General features: G+C 36.3%; 1 protein-coding gene across 3 annotated transcripts in view; it reads left to right on the forward strand.

Annotated features, from left to right (window-relative positions):
* Window positions 1–11,669, forward strand: part of LOC148947330 (uncharacterized) — a 142,504-nt gene extending 130,835 nt beyond the window's left edge. Inside the window, exons 5-6 of one of the 3 annotated variants that reach the window (XR_016142432.1) lie at window positions 949–2,196; window positions 11,421–11,669. Coding sequence is in view for 1 of the 3 variants with exons in the window: in XM_089097021.1 (XP_088953147.1) it covers window positions 11,421–11,516 (96 nt within the window). In the remaining 2 variants the exon portion in view is untranslated. The remainder of the gene's footprint in view (window positions 1–948; window positions 2,197–11,420) is intronic. The other 2 variants (XR_016142433.1, XM_089097021.1) reach the window with 2 other exon arrangements.
* The last annotated feature ends 10,226 nt before the right edge of the window (window positions 11,670–21,895 follow it).

Here is a 21,895-nt window from a genome sequence, read left to right on the forward strand (position 1 = left end):
ATCTCAAAATTTTGATTGGATATGTTTAGAGAACTGATGGGCGTGGGGGGGGCTAGTTGCCATCCAATCAGTTTCGACTATTAAAAACGGCACTAGTCCTTTAATTTCTAATCGAATGAGCCTTTTTTGAAGTTTCTACGACAAAACCTTCTATAAAAACCTTTTATACCCTCAGGGCATAACTTAAAACCCTTGCCCTGAGGGTTTTGGGGGAGTTTCCTCCCCAAAAAAAAATTTCTCTTTAGAAATCAACTACGCTGAACAAAATGGCTATCTCAAAATTTCGATTGGATATGTTTGGGGGAATGATTTACGTGGGGGGGGGCTAGTTGCCCTCCAATCACTTTTGACCATTAAAAAGGGCACTAGAACTCTCGATTTCTAATCGAATGATCCCCTTTTATAGTCTCTACGACGACCCCTTCTATATGAAGTTCCCTGCTTTAAAGAAAAAAAAATAATAGACTGTACATTGTCAACATTGATCTTATACGCCCTCAGGGCATAACTTAAAACCCTTGCCCTGAGGGTTGTGGGGAGTGTCCTCCTCAAAAAGATATTTTCTGTCTGGAAATCAACTACGCTGAACAAAATGGCTATCCCAAAATTTTGATTGGATGTGTTTGGGGGAATGACGGGCGTGGGGAGGGGGCTAGTTGCCCTTTAATCACTTTCAACGATTAAAAAGGGCAGCCGCCACTCCAATTTTCAATCGAATGAGCCCTTTTAGAGCCTTCTATGACGACTCCTTTGATACCAAGTGCCAGGGTATGGAGAAAAAGAACCACATTGTGCCCACATCGTTCTTTACTTAGGCAGCGCTAGCGCGCTGCCTATGAAATGTCCCCATAGTTATTTTTTTTTCATATTTTTAAAGACCTATGTATTCAAGATAAATTATATTCGTTATTTACAAATTTAATCAAAGACTTAATTAAATTCTTCTAGCAGGCAAAAGCAATCAAAAGTGGAATTGATGCAAAAAAGATGCCAAGTCAATGCTGAAGTACACGCCAGCTCACCTTAGTGAAAAAGAAATGGCATGCCAGAATTTTCTTTAAAGAAAGCTAGGTTATCTGCTTAACTACTTAAAGAGGTGAAGCTAAATTGGATTCAAGATTTGTACATTTAATGAAAGACTGAATTTAATTCTTCTAGCAGTCAAAAGCAATCAAAAATGAAACTGATGCAATATATTACTAAGTCAATGCTTAGGTACACGCCAGATCACCTAAGCGAAAAAGAAATAACACTCTTGAATGTTCTACAAAGAAAGCTATGTCATCTGCTTCAACTTAAAGAGGCCAAGGTGAATGATTATTAATTTTTAGATAACTCAGAAACAATTGGAAATGTTGTAATATATAAAAACGATTGTGAAATGATAATTGAAATAAAAGAAAATAGACGTCAAGAAAATGGCGACCTTTATGATGGTGAAAATGAGAACAGTTCACAGCGTAACAATGGAAATAAAAGTGATACACTGCCTAATGGTATACTGCATAGTGAAATGACAGATAATGAAAATGAAGAAAATGGTACAAAACATGATGATGGAGATGAAAATGGTTTAATCCATGAAAATAGAGATGATACGCGGTGTAAAAATGATATTGATGTGACAAATCATGAAAACAATAATAAAAGTGAAGACATTGAAAAAGAATTTACTAATAATCCAAAAAGAAAGTGATAACGATGAATACTCGGTGTCAGAGAACTCTGAAAAAATCGTTGATTTGACTGATGAGGAGGACCAGATATGGGTTGAGTGAATTACCTCTAGAATCGATGACTTTGATCCAAGCTCAGTTAAACTTGATGTGATTTCGGTAAAATAGACGTAGAACCTGAGGAAATCAGAGCTGAAATAAAGTACAATGACACTAAAACAACATTTTCTTGTCGGATAAATCGACTTCCAAGCAAATTCTTCAAAACCTGAGAAATGCCCAGAAATATTAACCAATGGTTTCGGAATTGTTAAGAAATCTAATTGAACACCCAGAAACATTCAACTTGTTAAAAAGTATGAGGAAAGCAAGAAATACTTTTAAGAGGTCCGTAACCGAGTTCGCTGGGTAGCTACTTGAAACTGGTAGTGACTCAGAAGCACCTACAAGCTCTTCCAGGATAAGCACAGGATAACCAAGAGTTGTAAAAATAAGACCCCGAGACCTAAAATGGGAAAAGGTAAGCTTGACCTGTTTTGGCCTGTGTTTGCTCTTGTGTCCCATCGCTCCTGTGTGTTTTTTTCCTGTTATTGCCACATTATTTGATCCTATGCTTGTTGCATTGCCACATTATCTTTGTTGCACGTTGCATCCCCTGTAAAAAAAGACCTACCAGTTGAAACGTCGATTCGACGCCTACGCACCATCAATGGCTCTGGTGCTTATACTTTGTCCTTTTTAGAACGCGTTGCTCTTGCAGCACTTATTTGTTGAAGAGGGAAATATAATATCCCTCTGTATGATTTTTTATCCCTCTGAAGAGGGAAATAGAATATCCCTCGTGTAATTGTATGATTGGTTCCCCAGTCTATGTCTATTTGACCTTTGGGCACTTGACCATGGTTGCAGGACCTGATATACTCTAAAGAACAAAGAGCTTTGTGGGTTCTTTGTTCACCAATCGAATCTCGTTCGAGGGTTTTAATTTTGCCACCTGTTTTAACATTTTCAGAAATTAATGTCGTGCTTTATGATCCTTCCCATACCTAATCTTGAACCTCTTAAAACTCTTTTTCCCCTTTTAAATTTCTTTTCTTTCTTTCTCTCAGGCAGCATAGTCTGAGAGACAGCAGGAAAAAGCTTATATATAATTGAAAGATTATTCAAATGACAGATGTTAACAGAATTAAAATAGTGACTCATTTAGTCACTTGGGACTCAATTATATACATTTTTTGCAAATACTTTTTGAAGTGAAATTAAGAGAGTAAAACACTGGAAAAACCGTAAAAATGAAGTTTTAGAGTTTGAAGAGGGTGACGGAATATCAATCGCGCCATCACTATTCATAAAGCCTCCGACCCGAGTTAATTTTGCCTAGTATTTCGGCGATTGTTTGATTGATTAGCCACCTTAAAAGTCAATTTAACATTGCAGATTGGACTTTAAAAATAAACTTAGCATGACATTCAACTAAGAGCATTATTATTCTAGACTAGATTTTTAGTAAAGTAAGTTTGTTTTTAATTCACATAGTTCGGGGGCATTAATTCATGAATTGAACCGGCAAAAAAAATGAATGTCAATTCAACTAAATCTAGAAAAAGTACACCAATTTTTTTTCTTGTGCGAATCAGGGTATGGGGGGGGTCAACCTTAGGGGGAGCACACTGGACACTTTTTGTGTCTAAAATTGGTTTCACAGAGCAAAGCTCGGTCTTTTGGCAGTAAAACTCAAGACGAGCAGAAATGAAGTTCTATAATGGTTCAAACTGGAAACGGTGACTCTTTACTTTTATATAATTCTTTCTACAGATATGTAAATTTTTATCTGGCTTTGGTTCTATTTTTGTCATTTGTAAAACACGTGGTGTTTATTGGAATCCCTCCCCATGTAGGCGGCAAGAAGTGTATTTATGGTTATTTTGGCTAGCCTATCTTAAGAGTTTGTACAAGCCCTAGCTTTGAATCTTTTCTTGTTTTTGGGTCATTTTATAGCACATTAGCCATATCATCGCATTTTACCATATTGTTTTCCAAGAATTTCTCGCACATGGCTATTATTTTTTCTGATCTTTTAACCACGCTGTAAAATACTATAATATCCGGTTTTCTAATCGAGATAAAAAAATCTTCTTGCGAGCATCTATGATTTTATATTTTCGCACCGTTTTAATCACCTCTCGGCATTCGCTTTTAGAATTTACAAAGAAGAAATGGCCTTTGCCAGACGATTACATGAGATTCGAAGTTTTATTATTATTATTTTTTAGATCTATTCTATATTTCTAATTAGAATAGGTTGGAAATATGTTCTATATTTCCAGTCCTCTAAGCTGGAACAATATCTTATCCCCCTCCAAAAAACATCGGTTTTTCTTAGGAGAGAATTTAGACTGCTCCCCTTTTATAGCCAAAAATAATGTGTATTTTATTTCTCCCTGGAATTGTATTCTTCCTGGCAAAAATCTCCTCAAACCACCTTTTGTCTATTTCCCCCTTCCCCTGCTAAGATTCAATCCCACATCTTCATATATACTATTTAATCTTATGATTATTATGGCATAAAAAACTCATACCCTCTGAATATCATATTTGAATAATATAATCCTCTGAATTTAACATTTGAATACTGTATCTAAAATCTTCGAATATCCGTTTTTTTTTACCCAAAATACTCATTTACCCCACCCCCCACCCCCTGAAATTGTATTCTCTCGGGCGAAAACCCTAATCTAATAAAATGCGAAGTTTTTATTTTCTTTATTGTTTTTTTTTTTAGATGAATAGGAATTTAGTAAATAAACCACTACATGAAATTTATATCAGTACGATAAAAAAATTTGAAAACACTTAACTGGCGTGCAATCAACTTTCTGTAACAGTTGAATCACATATTCACTAATATGCAACAAGGAGTTCTAACTTTCAACACAAATTGAAATTAATTTGGTTTCTCCTCCAATCGTCACCTTCACCGAAGAATATACGGTTTTAAGTTTGAAGTTTTTCAGAAGATAAACTTTTTCTGAGTGTTTTATGGTCCATTGGCTGGGAGCCACACTTCTTTTTCTACATTTTTTTTTATATTAATTTTAAGCTTCTTAGCGCAACGAATACATGTTTCAAACTAATCTAAAAATTAGATACTTTTTTACCATCAATTTTAAGGGCCTTTGCTTCTAATTTATTTTAAAGAATTAGTTTCCCACTGCCAAGTGAATTAATACTGTAAGTTTCAAGGAAAATAACATTTTAAACCTTTGAAACGATAAATATGCTCACATAAGAACCTCGTAGAAAGGCCAACTCCCCCCCTTCCCCCTTTAAGGTATTTTGTATGATACGTTAGAAAAAGACTTTTGATCTTGGAATAGTCTAAGAAAAGTCGGAGGAAGGTCGGATCAGTGGCGATTCTAGGCCTGCGGGGGGCAGCCGCCCCCTCCCCAGTTTTTCGGATATCTGATATTATTTTCCTTTTATTTTGTAATTTTACGCTCCTGTTAAGGTACTTAATTCACTGAGAAATTATTTTTGTATAACTTAGTCTCCCTTCAGCTTATGAACTAAAACCATTACTGCGTCAGATTAGACTAAATTAGGCTGAAAGACACCGAAACTGTTGGAAAATGACTTTTTCTGACAGGGGGGAAGATGCCTCAAAGGGTGCATCTTAGGGCCAAAACATCCTAACTCTCGTTGAGTCTTTAGCTAAACACAAAATTAGTTTCTAAGAAAGGAGTGGGGAGAGGGGAAGTAGAAATTGATTTGTAATATATCTTGATTTCCGAAAATATTTCTGGTCTACGCTTTTTTTATGAAAGTTAAGATTAACATTAAACCCTAAAATTCGCAGAATTTATTCCTCATAGAAGGGATATGAAGCTAAGAGAGGAAAGGAAATAATAACTTTCCTTTCCTCTCTTAGCTTCACCTTTGCCACTGGCTGACAAAATCCTCGTTTTCTCACCCTTTTTTTATTTTATTTTTCATTTATTATTTCCTTTCCTCTCTTAGCTTCATATGTCATGTATAGCCAATGTGGCCTTAGAATGTATTTACCTCATAGGAGGGGGCTGCTCAGCCCCTCCTTTAAGGGATAGGATCACCCCCAAACTCTCCTTATTGCGTAGAAATTTTGGGCGATGCTCATTCGATCGGAAATTGGGAGTTCTAGTTTGTTTTTTTTTTTTTTTTCTTATCGAAAATGATTGGATATATGGGAAGTGATCACAAATTCGTGATCTTTCTTTGGAAAAAATACACAAATCCAAATATTTGTAGATGAAAGCTTTAAACCTTTGCAGTACGGTTCTCTGATCCTTTTTGTTGCTAAGGAGGGGGCAGATGCCTTAAATGGTACATTTTAATGCCAAAACACCCTAACTCTCATTGAGCCTTCAGGAAATACAGAATTAGTTCTAAGGAAGGGTCAGAGGGGGGTGGAGGTAGAAATTTATATTTAGTCCCTCTTGATATCTGGGAATGTGTCTGGTGTGTGCAGTTATTATGAAAGTAAAGAGTAACAATAAACCTCAAAACGAGCAGAATTTATTCCGTATAGGAGGTGGCTGCTCCTTCCACACCCCAATCTTCCACCCCTAAGGTTGTAGACACTAGAAACTATGGAGGATGCTCAATCGGTTGGAAATTGAGAGTTCTAGTCCTTTATTCCTAAGTCAAACGTAATTTGAGAACAACCTGCCCCTGTCCTAAAACTGTCTATGATATCTAGTAAATACTCTTGCAGCAATGCTCTTAAAAAGTAAATACTTGTGTGAAAATGCTTGTGGAACAATTTAAACTCCTTAGGGTAAGAATTTTCAATAATCTTAGAGATATACATGTTTCAAATATTAATTTTAAACAAACAAATCTATTGCTATTCCTGTTTTAACTTCTGAATAAACTGAACTAGCAAAGGATGCACTCCCTTTCTGTTTACCTCTCCTTTGTCACACCATTGTTGGAATACGCATGTCCGGTATTGCATCTGCATCTTTCTTAAGTCGCACGCCTTACCACCCTAAAAGAAAGGAGAGATAATATTTGCTTGCGTTTTGCTAAAGCCCGCTATTTCTAATGGGAGCCGGCGTTTACAAATTTCACTGTCTTAGGTAAATTCCCTGTTATTCTTTGGCAAAAAATACACAATTCCAAGCATTTGAATATAAGAGCTATAAACTTTTGCAAGGGGGTTCTCTGATTGTTTTGTAGTTAGGGAGGGAGGGAGATGCCTCAAAGGGCGTATTTCAATGCCGTAGTATTCCAACTCTCACTGAGTCTACAAATGATACAAAATTTAGTTCTAAGGAAGGAACAAGGGGAGGGTGACGTATAAATTGATATATATTCCATAGGGCCGTATACAGGGTTCTTTTTTTTAGGGGGAAGGGGTTGTTCTTTTTTTGGGGAGAGGCAACCAAAAAAAACGTATCAAAAATGTGTTTTAATGCATTTTTATTACGTTTTACAAGTCGGACAAACATTTCCAATCCTCATTGAGCCTTCAGGTAAATACATAATTAGTTCTAACGAAGGACGGAGGGGGGGGGGCGTGGGATGTAGAATTCGATATTTAATCTCTCTTGATTTCTGGAAATGTTTCTTGTCTACGCTGTTGTGATTAAAGTAAAGACTAACATTAAACCCCAAAATGAGCAGAATTTCTTCCATATAGGAGGGGAATGCCTCTTTTTCATCCTCACCTCCGCTTCGTGGTCGTAGGTAATTTGGAGGATGCTCATTCAATCAAAAATTGAGAGTTCTAGTCCTTTTTTATAAGTAGAAAGTATTTGTAGACCAACCAGTCCCTGTCTAAAAATATTTTTGATATCTGGTCCTTTTGCTACTCCTTAGGACATCTGATCAACCTTTTATGTACCAATTTTGTACTTTCTCTGTGGCTGCTCAATATTAGGGGCGTTTTTTCACTTATCAATGTGCTAAGATCTTACGTCTTTTGTCACAAAACGCTTAAAAGTGAAATCTTTGAGCAAAGATCTTACATCTTTGGTCGTTTTTTTGCAAACGTCTTTCATCATTCTGCTCTGATCAGAGGTCTGAGAACAATGATGAGTAGATCATCAAAGTTCTCTCATCATTGTTCTATGTGGAAGAACAGTGGAGGTCTTCACACTTTTTGCTAACATCAGTGAGCTGTAAGATCTTAGAACAAAGATGAGTTAAAAAAACGATAATCTTTGCAGAAAGATGTAAGATCTTAGTGCTAAAAAAAGGGCCTAATATGTGTGGGGGAATATTGTGTTGTGAGAATTTTTCGCGAAGGGAGATTTCCTGCGGGGGGCTATTGAATTGAAGTTATCAAGTATTTTGTAGGTCGCATAGGTTGCATAAAGACATGGCTAATTGTAGACAGAGAAAAGCCAAGACAGATTGTCCAAGTAATTGAGAGGCAAATGTTTAAATGGCTGGGACACGGGTAAATGGCGGGAGTATGCATGACTCTCTTATTGGACACATACTTGCTTGTTAGTTTTTGGAAAGGCATGCTTGCCTAGAGTCTCAGGCATGTTTACCAAGAATTTAAAATTGACATAAGACCGTTAGATTGCCTGTAATGAGAGGCAAACAAGGCACGCCCGCCTATGGTCTTAAGAAGTTTGACCAAGATAAATATAAACAAAATAAAATATAAATGATATTCAAGTAGTTCAGAGTGTATTGGAGGATGGGGGCACCACTAGGTGTGTGTGTTGTTATGAGAAATAGAAAACACATTGCTTGAAATATAAAACATTTACAGTAAAGTCCACAATGACCCACTGCTCTTTACAAGGTTTAAGGAGTGGTAGTCACATGGTTCTCGTTTTTGTGTTAATTACTATTCCTTTTAATGTTTAATTAATATATGTCCAATACGCAAGTATAAAGATGGGACAAAATCTTTGTATTAACATTAGCGTAAACCAGGGAACTGTGTCCATTAAATTGACCTGCTAGTTTCTACGTCAGGTTGACGGTGACATTTTAAGCTACCTCCAAATTATGCTAAGATTTATTATAAAACCGTGAAAAAAATGCTAGACAAAACGTTTATATTTAATTGAACCTTGACAACGGCTAAGGTTGGACAAAGTCTGTTAAGGTACGTAAGAAAATCTAAGGAATGTTTTTTTTTTATTTGATGTGTGAAACGCCTCTTCATTTTGTGATAAAAATAAATATAAAAAAAACAGGTTTTTCAACTGAAAGTAAGGAGCGACATTATAACTTAAAACGAACAGAAATTATTCCGTATATGAAAGGAGCTGTCCCCTCCTCAACGCCTGCTCTTTACGCTAAAGTTTTTTATTGTTTTAAAAAGTAGGGTTTGTGAGAAAAAGTCAAACTTTAGCTTAAAGAGCAGGGCGTTAAGGAGGGGACAGCACCTTTCATATACGGAACAATTTCGTTTTAATTTTTAATGTCGCTCCTTACTTTCAGTAAAAAAAAAATTTTTCATTTAATTTCTGAACGTTTTTGAATTAATGCAGGGTTTGGATTTGGCTCACCGTACATGAATAATTAAAACGTAATTTCCATAATAGTTTTACTTTTTTTAACTAATAATAACCTTATAATAACCAAAGTTTGATTTTTGTTCCATTTATTTAGGAATGACTTCTGAATCACAAAGGCTGTTTAATTAGAATAATGACCTCTTTTAAAAGTAAAAAAAAAAAAACTTTAGCGTAAAGGCGAGCGATTGAGGACAGGCAAACCCCCTTATATACGTAATATTTTCTATTCGTTTTAAGTTTTAATGTTGCTCCTTACTTTCAGTTGAAAAAACTAATTTTTTTATTTAATTTCTGATTGTTTTTTAAATAATGCTGGGAAATCCAGTGCCCCCTTCATGGAAATTTCTCTTCCCCCGTGAAAAGTTCCTCCATGGAAAGATCCTACCACGTAATCCCCTAAAACCTCTACAATAGGGTTATCTGATACGCTGAATCTGATGATGTGATTTTCAATAAGAATCTATGACTTTCAGGGGGTTTTCCCCCTTTTTTTTGAAAATAAGGAAAAGTTCCTCCATGGAAAGATCCTACCACGTAATCCCCTCCCTCCAACCCCCCCCCCCCACACCCACCATACAAAATCTTCCCTGAAAACGTCTGTAAACTTCCCAATAACCAATATATGTAGACAATGGGCAACGTTCATAACTTGCAGCCCTTCCCCCGGGGACTGTGGGAGATTAAGTCGTCCTTAAAGACATAGTTATTAGATTTTTCGACTATGCTGAACAAAATGACTATCTCAAAATTTTGATCCGGTGACTTTGAGAAAAAATGAGGGTGGGAGGGGGCCTAGTTTTCCTCTAATTTTTTGGTTACTTGAAAAGGGTATTGGAATTTTTTATTTCCGTTCGAATGAGCCCTCTCGCGACATATTAGGACCGCTGGGTCAATATCCGCATCTGTGATCTTTATTCTGGCAAAAAATACAAAATTCCATATTTTTGCAGATAGGAGCTTAAAACCTCTACAGTAGAGTTTTCTGATGCGCTGGATCTGATGGTGTGATTTTCATTAAGATTTTATGACTTTTAGGGGGTTTTCCCCCTTTTTTTGAAAATAAGGGAAATTTTCTCAGGCTCGTGACTTTTGATGGGTAAAACTAAACTTGATGAAATTTGCATATTTAAAATCAGCCTAAAAATTCGATTCTTTTGAAATATCTATTTGTATCAAAATTTGGTTTTTTAGAATTTCGCTTGCTATTGAGCTGGGCGCTCCTTATTTACAGTTCATTACCGCGAACTGTTTGAAAGATATACTTTGGCCTGAAGAAAATCTCAGGAATTACAACTATTGTGCAACTACTGGTATTAAAGAAATAGACCAAGACTAGTTTAATTACAACAACATAGACCTGCAATTTCTGTTTTTGTCATTCATTGTCATTACTAATATCTTTATCGAAACACGAAAAAAAATTCATGTCAGACTTATGAATTCATGGTGACTTTCCAGACGAAACATACAATTATAAAATTATTCAAATATTGATAATAGAATTAAGTATAATGCTGCAAAAACAAGCGGTAATAAGAAACAACCAAAGCTAATGCATTAAGGAATTGAGATCAAATTATTTAATTAAATAATGAAAATTTCAAATTAAAAAAAAATTCTAAAAAGCTAGAATGTAAGTTAGAGTGAAAGTTAGAGTGTAGACCATTCATATTCATGTAAAACAAAACTCTCCGTTCATATTGAGATAGGAGGTGAGGGGGGTGACTAAAGGAGTATTCTAGATGAGGGATCAGGATCTGTAGTAAATTGCGATAGAAGCATATGAAAAGGATCAATTTTGTAAAATTAACCAATTACAAATTAACGAATTAAATAGCTACACAAGAGCGTGCAGAATTTGTAGAATGTAAACTGGTTTTCGATTTCAAAAACCAGTTTGAAACTAAATTATCACTTACCAATAATGAACGAGATATGATATCATTAATTGATTGGATTTAAATTAAACCAGATTCAACAAAATCATGTTTGTGTGAGGATCATAGTTATGAAGTAGCAGTAGGAAAATGATCATTCTCTAATTAACCTATAAGAGACATAATTCTAAGTGTACGCACTATCTTGTTTTTTGCCCTTTTTAAGTAGTTTTGGATTAGTGTAAAAAAGGGACTAGCTTGTGTCATCAAAAGTATCGTAATTGCACTTTTTGATCAAAACTATGCAGCCTTAGGAACCGAGTAAAATCAATCATTTATTTTAGGTTTGCAACCACTGTCATATCGAAGGTGCCACAATTCCATGTTGTCACAGAGGGTGTGGGAATCGATGCCGCTTCTCGTGTGCAATTAGCAAATGACAACTTGGAGAAGACAAGTTGCTACGTGCAATATGTGCTACGAGCAAGATATATATACGTACTACGTGCAAGCCACCTCATTCAGATCTGTGTTTTATAAGAATTAGTTTGTATCAGAAGTATATATTACTTGGTAATAAATAAACCATATTAGTCATATAATAAGGGTATATTATACTCGTCTTCTTACCAAGACTATTAAGCAGTTGAAAGTTCAATCCTTCAAATTCAAGATGTATTAACTGCTAAACAAAGATATCCAGTTATGTGTACCATGTAATAACTGTCAGGCCTCACAGCTGACAGGTCAAACCTGACAGATCAAGGTGTCAGGCCTGACAGGTGAAACCTGACATTTACACACTTCTGGGATGATGGCTAAAAATTGTTTGCTAAGCTCTTCGCAAAGAAACATCAATAGACAACGAATGTTCAGTCACTCTTTGATCCTGCTGATCTTCCCTTTGAGATCAGCTTTGTAAATAGTTTTGGCAATTATCTCAGGAGTGTGAAAATATCAGATTTGACTTTGAGTGACAGCGATAATCTATAGTAAGCTGAATTCGAACATGTTTTGATTTGAGATTGTTTAATTCATAAGATAAGATTAGCTTTTTAAAGGAAAAAGTGTCTATTTTATATGTACCGATCATTTATGTTAAACATCGTTGCTCAAATTCTATGCCAGTTTACGGTCGAGGCCAAAGACTATGGGTGATTTATAAGAGTGAAAGCTGGTGCCATATTCCAAGAAGGAAATTACTAACGCTATCTAACTTTTTTGGGTCTTAGTGAAATAATAACGCAAATTAGTGTTATTGGGAAAAATAGTTTAGCAATAAGGGTTTGATCTCAGTTAAAGCACGGATCCAGAGCCTTAATTTGGGAGGGGTGGTAGTACCAAATGGGGGAAGTGGAACATCACCCCAACCCCCCTACAATTTTGTTTAAAATAATTGAATTAAGGCCGGGTTATCTATCGACGCAATGTAACGCAACGGAAGATCAACTAAGTTACTTTGCCGCTTGCCATTGGCAAACTTTTTCGAGGTCGAGATTGCCACTAAACGTCGATATCCATTGGCCAATCAGAGGCGATCCCAGTAAAAGGGAAGGTTTCGCACTCGTTGCCTGTTGCATTTGGTGAGTTGTAATATTTTCGTCCGCTCTTTGATACCATCACGGCGAGGTAATTTTGCAATATAGCATGAATGGATAATCTAAGCGTTTGGACACCAACGTGAAGGGCTCCTATAGAAATGGGACAAAAAGATAGAGAAAAATCGTCTCTCAAAATACGATGTCCGAGAACGCACCCATGGTTTAAATGACAGTGTTTGAGGATGAGGGGATTATTGCTAATGTTGTTACCGGTGCTGTTGGTAAAGGTACTCAAAAGAAAAGAAAAAGGGCATGAAATAAGAAAAAGTCTAGTCAGTTGACTGGGAAAAAAGACAAGTTTTGCTTAGGCTGCAAAACTTATCCCAATCAAGGTAAAAAGCAGACGCGGCAAAATATTGGCAGAAGATAAACAATGCATTTTGATGCAGTTGACAACAAACTCTTGAGTCGGTTTGATTTTTTGTCCAATATTTGTCTCTATGAGACTAGAAGAGAACTGATTCAAGGTCAGTTTATGATGTCAAGAAAAAAAGGACAAATGGGTAAAGGGGGTAATAGGTGGTACTTGTATACCTGGCCCTAGCATCAGGTAATGCATCTCCCAAAGGATATTACCGCACAAAGGACCTCGTCAGGGTAACCCAGAAAGAATAGTTGACCGTATGGTGCCTTGCAGCGGGTTCCAGGTGTGAGAAAAAATGAGTATAAGCAGGTCTCATGCAAGGAAGACATGAAATGTTCTCACTTAACTATTGACATAGACTTGGCTGAAAAGATTGAGAAGCAAAATTTCCGACTCCATATTGGTATGAGGTAACACATGCTTCTTAAATCTCTTTACAGTAGGATTCAAAGACATTCGGCATAAAGAAAGATACAACCTTGACCCTTATAATCGTTGACAAGCCGGTATCTTTATCACAACTGTAAGCTATTTCAGTGCCACCAAATGAGGCAGACATTAGATTGTTGGCAGATGAATTAGCATCATTGTCAGGGTATTTGATATAGTGTTGTGTGGCTGCTAGCAAGAAGGAAAACATTTATAACACTGGTGAAGGAATCTTGGATTTTTTCAAGTTCAATGATGGAAATAAAATTATTTTATTTGGACGTATCATATGAGGGGCGAACCCCCTTATATATGTAATAATTTCTGTTGGTTTTAAGTTTTAATGTACGTCCAAATACAGGGTTAGTTCGAACCGACTGGATGTTGAGCCTAATTTGACGTATGTTCTATATGGTCGACTGGTGAGAGTGTGTTTGAATTGGTATATATTATTCATCCAATAATTTATTACTAAGTTTTTAGTTTCAATTTTTTATACTTTTTTTGTTTCTGCGACTTAACCGTCAGCCATTTCTGCTGATTTTTAATGTTTTTTAAAAGTATCTAACCTGTGTAGAGAATATTGATGATGAGTTTTGAATGTAAAAATTTCAAAGAAAAGAAGTTCATTGAAGAAATAACCATGAGTAGTTTTTATGTTTTGGTTAATAACAACTTGAACTTCAGTTGTTAGTTATTAACTACTAGGACAGTGGAAATAGTTCTGTATGTTTTATAATTCTGCCTAAATGAAAAACTTAAAAAAAAAAAAAATTTGTTTGGCCAACATTGAAGATTAGGCATCCTGTCTCAAGAGTAAAGAGTAACCTGGGCTAATATGAACCAGAACTATAATAAGCAGAGAACTATAAAAGCGTCGGCATTTATATACTAGAGGATAGGAAAAAAAGACAAAAAAAAAAGAAGACGAGTCGCAAATTTTGTTCTGGCCTTGGGAAGGCATAGTGTTACGTCGGTATTTTAAAACCTAGAAGAGAGGAAAAAACAAGACGAATCGAACGTCTAGGGTGGGAGATATAAGAAGGACTAGCAATGAATAAGAAAAAGACAAGATTGATTTGAGAATAGAAAGGAAAATAAAGGATGGTTTTTTTTTTGTTTTTTTTTTTATTCCTCGATACAAGTCACTTTTGGTACAACAGTGTACCAACAGTGTTTTTTATGGTTAGTATTAGTGTTGTGTCGGTATTTAAAACCAAGAGGATAGGAAAAAAAGACAAAAAGAAAACAAGACGAATTGAACGTCTAGGGTGGGAGATAAAATAATGACTAGTAATGAATAAGAAAAAGACAAGAGTGATTTGAAAATGTAAAGGATGGATTTTTTTTTTTTGCTTCCTCAATTTAAGTCACTTTTGGTACAACAGTGTACAAAACCTAGAAGATAGGAAAAAACAAGACTAATAGAACGTATAGGGTGGGATATAAAATAAGGACTAGTAATTAATAAGAAAAATGAAATCGTGATTTTAGAAGTGCAACGAAAATTAATGATGGATTTTTTTTTTTTTTTTGCTTCCTCAATAAAAGTAAATTTTGGTACAAAAGTGTACCAACATTGTTTTTAATGGTTAGTACTAGTGTTGCGTCGGTATTTAAAACCAAGAGAATAGGAAAAAAAGACAAAAAGAAAACAAGACGAATTGTACGTCTAGGGTGGGAGATAAAAGAAGGACTAGTAATGAATAAGAAAAAGACAAGATTGATTTGAGAATGGAAAGGAAAATATAAAGGATGGATTTTTTTTTTTTTGCTTCCTCAAAACAAGTCACTTTTGGCACAACAGTTTACCAACAATGTTTTTTATGGTTATTAATAGTGTTGCGTCGGTGTTTAAAACCTATAATATAGGAAAAAACAAGACGAATCGAACGTCGAGGGTGGGAGATAAAAGAAGGACTAGTAATGAATAAGAAAAAGGCAAGATTGATTTGAGAATGGAAAGGAAAATGTGAAGGATGGATTTTTTTTTTTTTTGCTTCCTCAATACAAGTCAATTTTGGTACAACAGTGTACCAACAGTGTTTTTATGGTTAGTACTAGTATTGCGTCGGTATTTAAAACCTAGATGATAGGAAAAAACAAGACGAATCGAACGTCTAGGGTGGGAGATAAAAGAATAACTAGTAATTTTGCTTCCTCAATTTAAGTCACTTTTGGTACAACAGTGTACAAAACCTAGAAGATAGGAAAAAACAAGACGAATCTAACGTCTAGGGTGGGAGATAAAAGAAGGACTAGTAATGAATAAGAAAAAGACAAGATTAATTTGAGAATGGAAAGGAAAATGAAGGATGGATTTTTTTTTTTTTTTTGCTTCCTCAATACAAGTCAATTTTGGTACAACAGTGTACCAACAGTGTTTTTTATGGTTAGTACTAGTGTTGCGTCGGTATTTAAAACCAAGAGAATAGGAAAAAAAGACAAAAAGAAAACAAGACGAATTGAACGTCTAGGGTGGGAGATAAAAGAAGGACTAGTAATGAATAAGAAAAAGACAAGAGTGATTTGAGAATGGAAAGGAAAATATAAAGGATGGATTTTTTTTTTTTTTTGCTTCCTCAATACAAGTCGCTTTTGGCACAAAAGTTTACCAAAAATTTTTTTTATGGTTATTAATAGTTTTGGGTCGGTGTTTAAAACATATATTCTATGAAAAAAAAAGACGAATAGAACGTCGAGGGTGGGAGATAAAAGAAGTACTAGTAATTAATAATAAAAAGGAAAGATTGATTTGAGAATGGAAAGGAAAATGAAGGATGGATTTTTTTTTTTTTTTGCTTCAAAAACACAAGTCAATTTTGGTACAACAGTGTACCAACAGTGTTTTTAATGGTTAGCACTAGGTAGTTTTTTCATGGTTAGTACTAGTGTTGCATCGGTATGAAAACCTAGAGGATAGGAAAAAAAGACGAAAAAAAAACAAGACGAATTGAACGTCTAGGGTGGGAGATAAAAGAAGGACTATTAATGAATAAGAGAAGACAAAATTGATTTGAGAATGGAAAGGAAAATAAAAGACGGGCCTTTTTTTTTTCCTTCCTCAATACAAGTCACTTTTGCTACAACAGTGTGCCAACAGTGTTTAATGGTTAGCACTAGGTAATTTCTTCGTGGTTAGTACTAGTGTTGCGTCGGCATTTATATACTAGAGGATAGGAAAAAAAGACAAAAAAACCCTTCTCCCAATACAAGGCACTTTTGCTACAATTAGTTGATGTATACAGCCTGTTTACTATCAACAGTGTGCTAACAATCCCCAACAGTTAGCGCTAGTAATTTCTTCGTGGTTAGTACTAGTGTTGCGTCGGCATTTATATACTAGAGGATAGGAAAAAAAGACAAAAAAAGAAGACTGTTTTTTTCTTCCTCAATACAAGTCACTTTTGCTACAAAATTGTGCCAACAGTGTTTTTAATGGTTAGCACAAGGTAGTTTTTTCGTGGTTAGTACTAGTGTTGCGTCGGCATTTATATACTAGACGATAGGAAAAAAAGACAAAAAAAAAAAAAACAAGACGGATCGAACGTCTGGGTTGGGAGACAAAAGAAGGACTAGTAATGAATAAGAAAAAGACAAGATTGATTTGAAGGGAAAGGAAAATAAAGGATGGTTTTTTTTCTTTTGTTTTTGCTTCCTCAATACAAGTCGCTTTTGGTACAACAGTGTACCAACAATGTTTTTTATGGTTAGTACTAGTGTTGCGTCGGTGTTTAAAACCTTGAAGATAGAAAAAACAAGACGAATCGAACGTCTAGGGTGGGAGATAAAAGAAGGACTAGTAATGAATAAGAAAAAGACTAGATTGGATTGACAATGGAAAGGAAAATAAAAGATGTGCTATTTTTTTCTTTTTCCTCAATACAAGTCACTTTTGCTACAAAATTTTACCAACAATGTTTTTTATGGTTAGCACAAGGTAGTTTTTTCGTGGTTAGTACTAGTGTTGCGTCGGCATTTATATACTAGACGATAGGAAAAAACACAAAACAAGACGGATCGAACGTCTGGGTTGGGAAACAAAAGAAGGACTAGTAATGAATAAGAAAAAGACAAGATTGATTTGAAGGGAAAGGAAAATAAAGGATGGCTTTTTTTTCTTTTGTTTTTGCTTCCTCAATACAAGTCACTTTTGGTACAACAGTGTACCAACAGTGTTTTTTATGGTTGGTATTAGTGTTGCGTCGGTATTTAACCTAGAGGATAGGAAAAAAAGACGAAAAAAAAGAATCGAACGTCTAGGGTGGGAGATAAAAGAAGGACTAGTAATCATAGGCAGCGCGCTAGCGCTGCCTAAGTAAAGAACGATGTGGGCACAATTGTGTTTTTTTCTCCATACCCGGGCTCTTCGTATCGAAGGAGTTGTCGTAGAAAACTTCGAAAAAGGCTCATTCGATTGGAAATTGGAGTGGCTAGTGCTCTTTATAATAGTCGAAAGTGATCGGAGGGCAACTAGCCCCCCCCCTCCCCCCCCACGCCCATCATTCCCCCAAACACGTCCAATCAAAACTTTGAGATAGCCATTTTGTTCAGCGTAGTTGATTTCCAGATAGAAAATATGTTTTTGAGGAGGACACTCCCCCACAACCCTAAGGGCAAGGGTTTTAAGTTATGCCCTGAGGGCATATAAGAACGATGTTGGCACAATGTACAATATATTATTTCTTCCTTTATAACAGGGCACTTCAAATGGAAGGGGTCGTCATAGAAACTTCAAAAGGGGCTCATTCAATTGGAAATTGAGAGTTCTAGTGCCCTTTTTATTAGTGATTGGAGGGCAACTAGCCCCCCCCCCCTCTACGCCCATTATTCCCCAAACACATCCAATCAAAATTTTAAGATAGCCATTTTGTTCAGCATAGTTGATTTTCAGACAGAAAATACGTTTTTGAGGAGGGTACTCCCCCAGAACCCTCAGTGCAAGGGTTTTAAGTTATGCCCTGGGGGCATATAAGGTTTTTATAGAAAGTGTTGTCGTAGAAACTTCAAAACAGGCTCATTCAATTGGAAATTCGAAGAACTAGTACCCTTTTTTAATAGTTGAAAGTGATTGGATAGCAGCTAACGCCGCTCTCACGTCCACCATTTTCCAAAACACATCCAATCAAAATTTTGAGACATCCATTTTGTTCAACGTAGTTGAACGTTCTGGAAATTATGTCTTTTAGGATGATAACCCCCTCAGAGCCCTCAGTGCAAGGGTTGTAAGTTATGCCCTGGGGGCAGAAAAGGTATATAGAAAGTTGTTGTATAAATCATAGGCAGCGCGATCGCGCTGCCTAAGTAAAGAACGGGGACACTCGAGAACGAAACAAGAAACGGGGACTAAGTAAAGAGGAAGACACTCCCCCACAACCCTCAGGGCAAGGGTTTTAAGTTATGCCCAGGGGGCATATAAGAACGATGTTGGCACAATGTATTATTTATTAATTTTTTCCTTTAGAGTAGGGCACTTCGTATCGAAGAAGAAGTCGTAGAAACTTCAAAAAGTGCTCATTCAATTGGAAATTGGAGTGGCGTGTGCCCTTTTTAATAGTCGAAAGTGATTGGAAGGCGACTAACACCCCTTCCACGCCTCCTATTTCCCGAAACACGTCCAATCAAAATTTTGCAATACCCTTTTTGTTTAACGCAGTTGATGTCTAAATAGACATTATGTTCTTGACGACAGTCTCCCACAACCCTTAGGGCGAGGGTCGTGAGTTATGCCCTGGGGCCATATAAGGTTTTTTATAGAAGGAGTTGTCGTAGAAACTTCATTCGATTGGAAAAAGCTCATTCGCTTGGAAATTCAAAGGGCTAGTGCCCTTTTTAATAGTCGAAATTGATTAGAGGGCAACCAACCCGCCTCTCACGCCCACCTTACCCCCAAACACATCTAATCAAAACTTTGAGATAGCCATTTTATTTAACGTAGTTTTAAGTTCTGGAAATTAGGTCTTCGAGGATGACAACCCCCCCCCCCCCACAGCTCTCAGGACAAGGATTGTAAGTTATACCCAGGGACATATAAGGTTTTTATATAACGCGTCGTCGTAGAAACTTCAAAAAGGGCTCATTCGATTGGAAATTGAAATGGCTAGTGCCCTTTTTAATAGTCGAAAGTGATTGGAAAGCAACTAACACCCCTTCCACGCCCTTCATTTCCCTAAGCACATCCAATAAAGATTTTTAGATAGCCATTTTGTTCCACGCAGTTCAAAGTTCAGGAAATTATAATTTTGAGCAAAACGCTCCCTCCACAGTCTTCAGGGCAAGGATTATAAGTTATGCCCTGGGGGCATATAAGGTTTTTATCGAAATCTTTGTTGTAGAAACTTGAAACAGGGCTCATTCGATTGGAAATTCAAAGGGCTAGTGCCCTTTTTAATTGTCGAAGGTGATTTGAAGGCAACTAACCCCCCTCTCTCGCCCATCTTTTCTCCAAACACATCCAATCAATATTTTAGATAGCCATTTTATTCAACGTAGTTAGAAGTTTTGGAAATTAGGTCTTTAAGGATGAAAACCCGTCCCCCCCCCCCCCCACAGCCCTCAGGGCAAGGGTTGTAAGTTATGCCATGGAGGCGTATAAGGTTTTTATTGAAAGCGTAGAAACTTCAAAGGGCTCATTCAATTGGAAATTGAAAGGGCTAGTGCCTTTTTTAATAGTTGAAAGTGATTGGAGAGTGACTAACGCACCTCTCACGCCCACCATTTTGCCATACACATCCAATCAAAATTTTAAGATATCCATTTTGTTCAACGTTGTTGAAAGTTCTTGAAATTAGGTCTTTTGGGATGATAACCCCCTCAGAGCCCTCAGTACAAGGGTTGTAAGTTATGCCCTGGGGGCATATCAAGTTTATATAGAAAGTTGTTAAAGAAATTTCAAAAAGGGCCCATTTAATTGGAAACTGAAATTGCCCTTTTTTAATACTCAAAAGTGAATGGAGAGTAATTAACCCATCTCTTACGCCCTCCATTTTCCCAAAACTAGTCAATCGAAGTTTAAAGATAGCCTTTTTTTTAAACGTAGTTAAAAATTCTTGAAATTATGTAGTTAAGGATGACAGACCCCCCAGAGCCCCAAGGGCAAAGGATGTAAGATCTGCCCTTGGGGCATATAAGGTTTTTAAAGTTAGAGTTGTCGTAAAACTTCTAAAGGGGCTCATTCAATTCCAAATTGAGAGGGCTAGTGCCCTTTTTAATATTCGAAAGTGATTGGATGGTAACTAACCACCCTGTCACGCCCACAATTTCTCCAAAAACATCCAATCAAAATTTTCAGATTGCCATTTTGTTCAACGTAGTAGAAACTTCAGGAAATTAGGTCTTTGAGAATGACATCCCCCCAGCACTCAGGGTAACGGTCGTAAGTTATGCTCTGGGGGTATATAAGATTTTTTTTGAAAGTTTCGTTCCTAGAAACTTCTAAAGGGCTCATTTGATTGGAATTGAAAGGACTCGGGCCGTTTTTAATAGTTGAAAGTGAATGAAGAGCGACTACCACCCCTCTCACGCCCACCATTTCCCCAAACACATCCAATCAAAATTTTGAGATAGCCATAGTGTTTAACCTAGTTGAAAGGTCTGGAAATTCGGTCTTAGAGGATGACAACCACCCTAACAGACCTAAGAGTAAGAGTTGTAATTTATACCCTGGGGGCATATAAGGTGTTTATAGAAAGCGTATTCGTTTCAAAAAGGGCTCATTCGATTGGAAATCGAAAGGCCTAGCGCCCTTTTTAATAGTCGAAAGTGATTGGAAAGCTTGACATTTTTATTGTAAAGATCGAAGTGGGTATAATGTATTATTTTTTTGTTGTTGTTGTTGTTTAGACCAGGGCACTTCCTATCTAAGGAGTTGTCGTGGGAACCTCGAAAAGGGCTCATTTGTTTTAAAATAGAAAGGGCTGATGCCCTTTTTTATAGTCGAAAGTGATTTGAGGGCAACTAATCCTCCTCCCACGCCCACTCTCCCACGCCAACCCTCCCATTTCTGCTCTGAAAATTTAACCAAATCAAAATAGCGTAAGTATATCCAAGCTATCAAAGAAAGTAAACAGATTTTTTTGCGAATAGCATCAAGTTTTCCTTTTCAGGTCAACTAGAGGAGGTATGAAACTAAATTAAGCAGTACTATTTGTGTCCAGATTTTTGAAAGGGTGTATGTTGTTAAAAATTGCTGAAAATTTTTCTCCAGCATACAAATATCAGGCCAAACTATAAAGTCTTAAAAAACGAAAAATTTAAAGTATTATTTTGTTTTTCCCTGAAAAGACTATGTCAATAGAAAGCGAACAGAAATTAATTTAAAAAACTTTTTCCAAAAAATAAGTCTTTCAAGAAAAGTAAAGAACTCCATTAAACAAAAAATGAGCAAAAATAAAATAAAATTATCTACCAAGCGTGAAACTATCAC

The sequence above is a fragment of the Artemia sp. Qi Xiang Cuo genome, chromosome 11, assembly GCF_049724085.1.
Source record: "Artemia sp. Qi Xiang Cuo chromosome 11, ASM4972408v1, whole genome shotgun sequence".
Lineage (NCBI taxonomy): Eukaryota > Metazoa > Arthropoda > Branchiopoda > Anostraca > Artemiidae > Artemia > Artemia sp. Qi Xiang Cuo.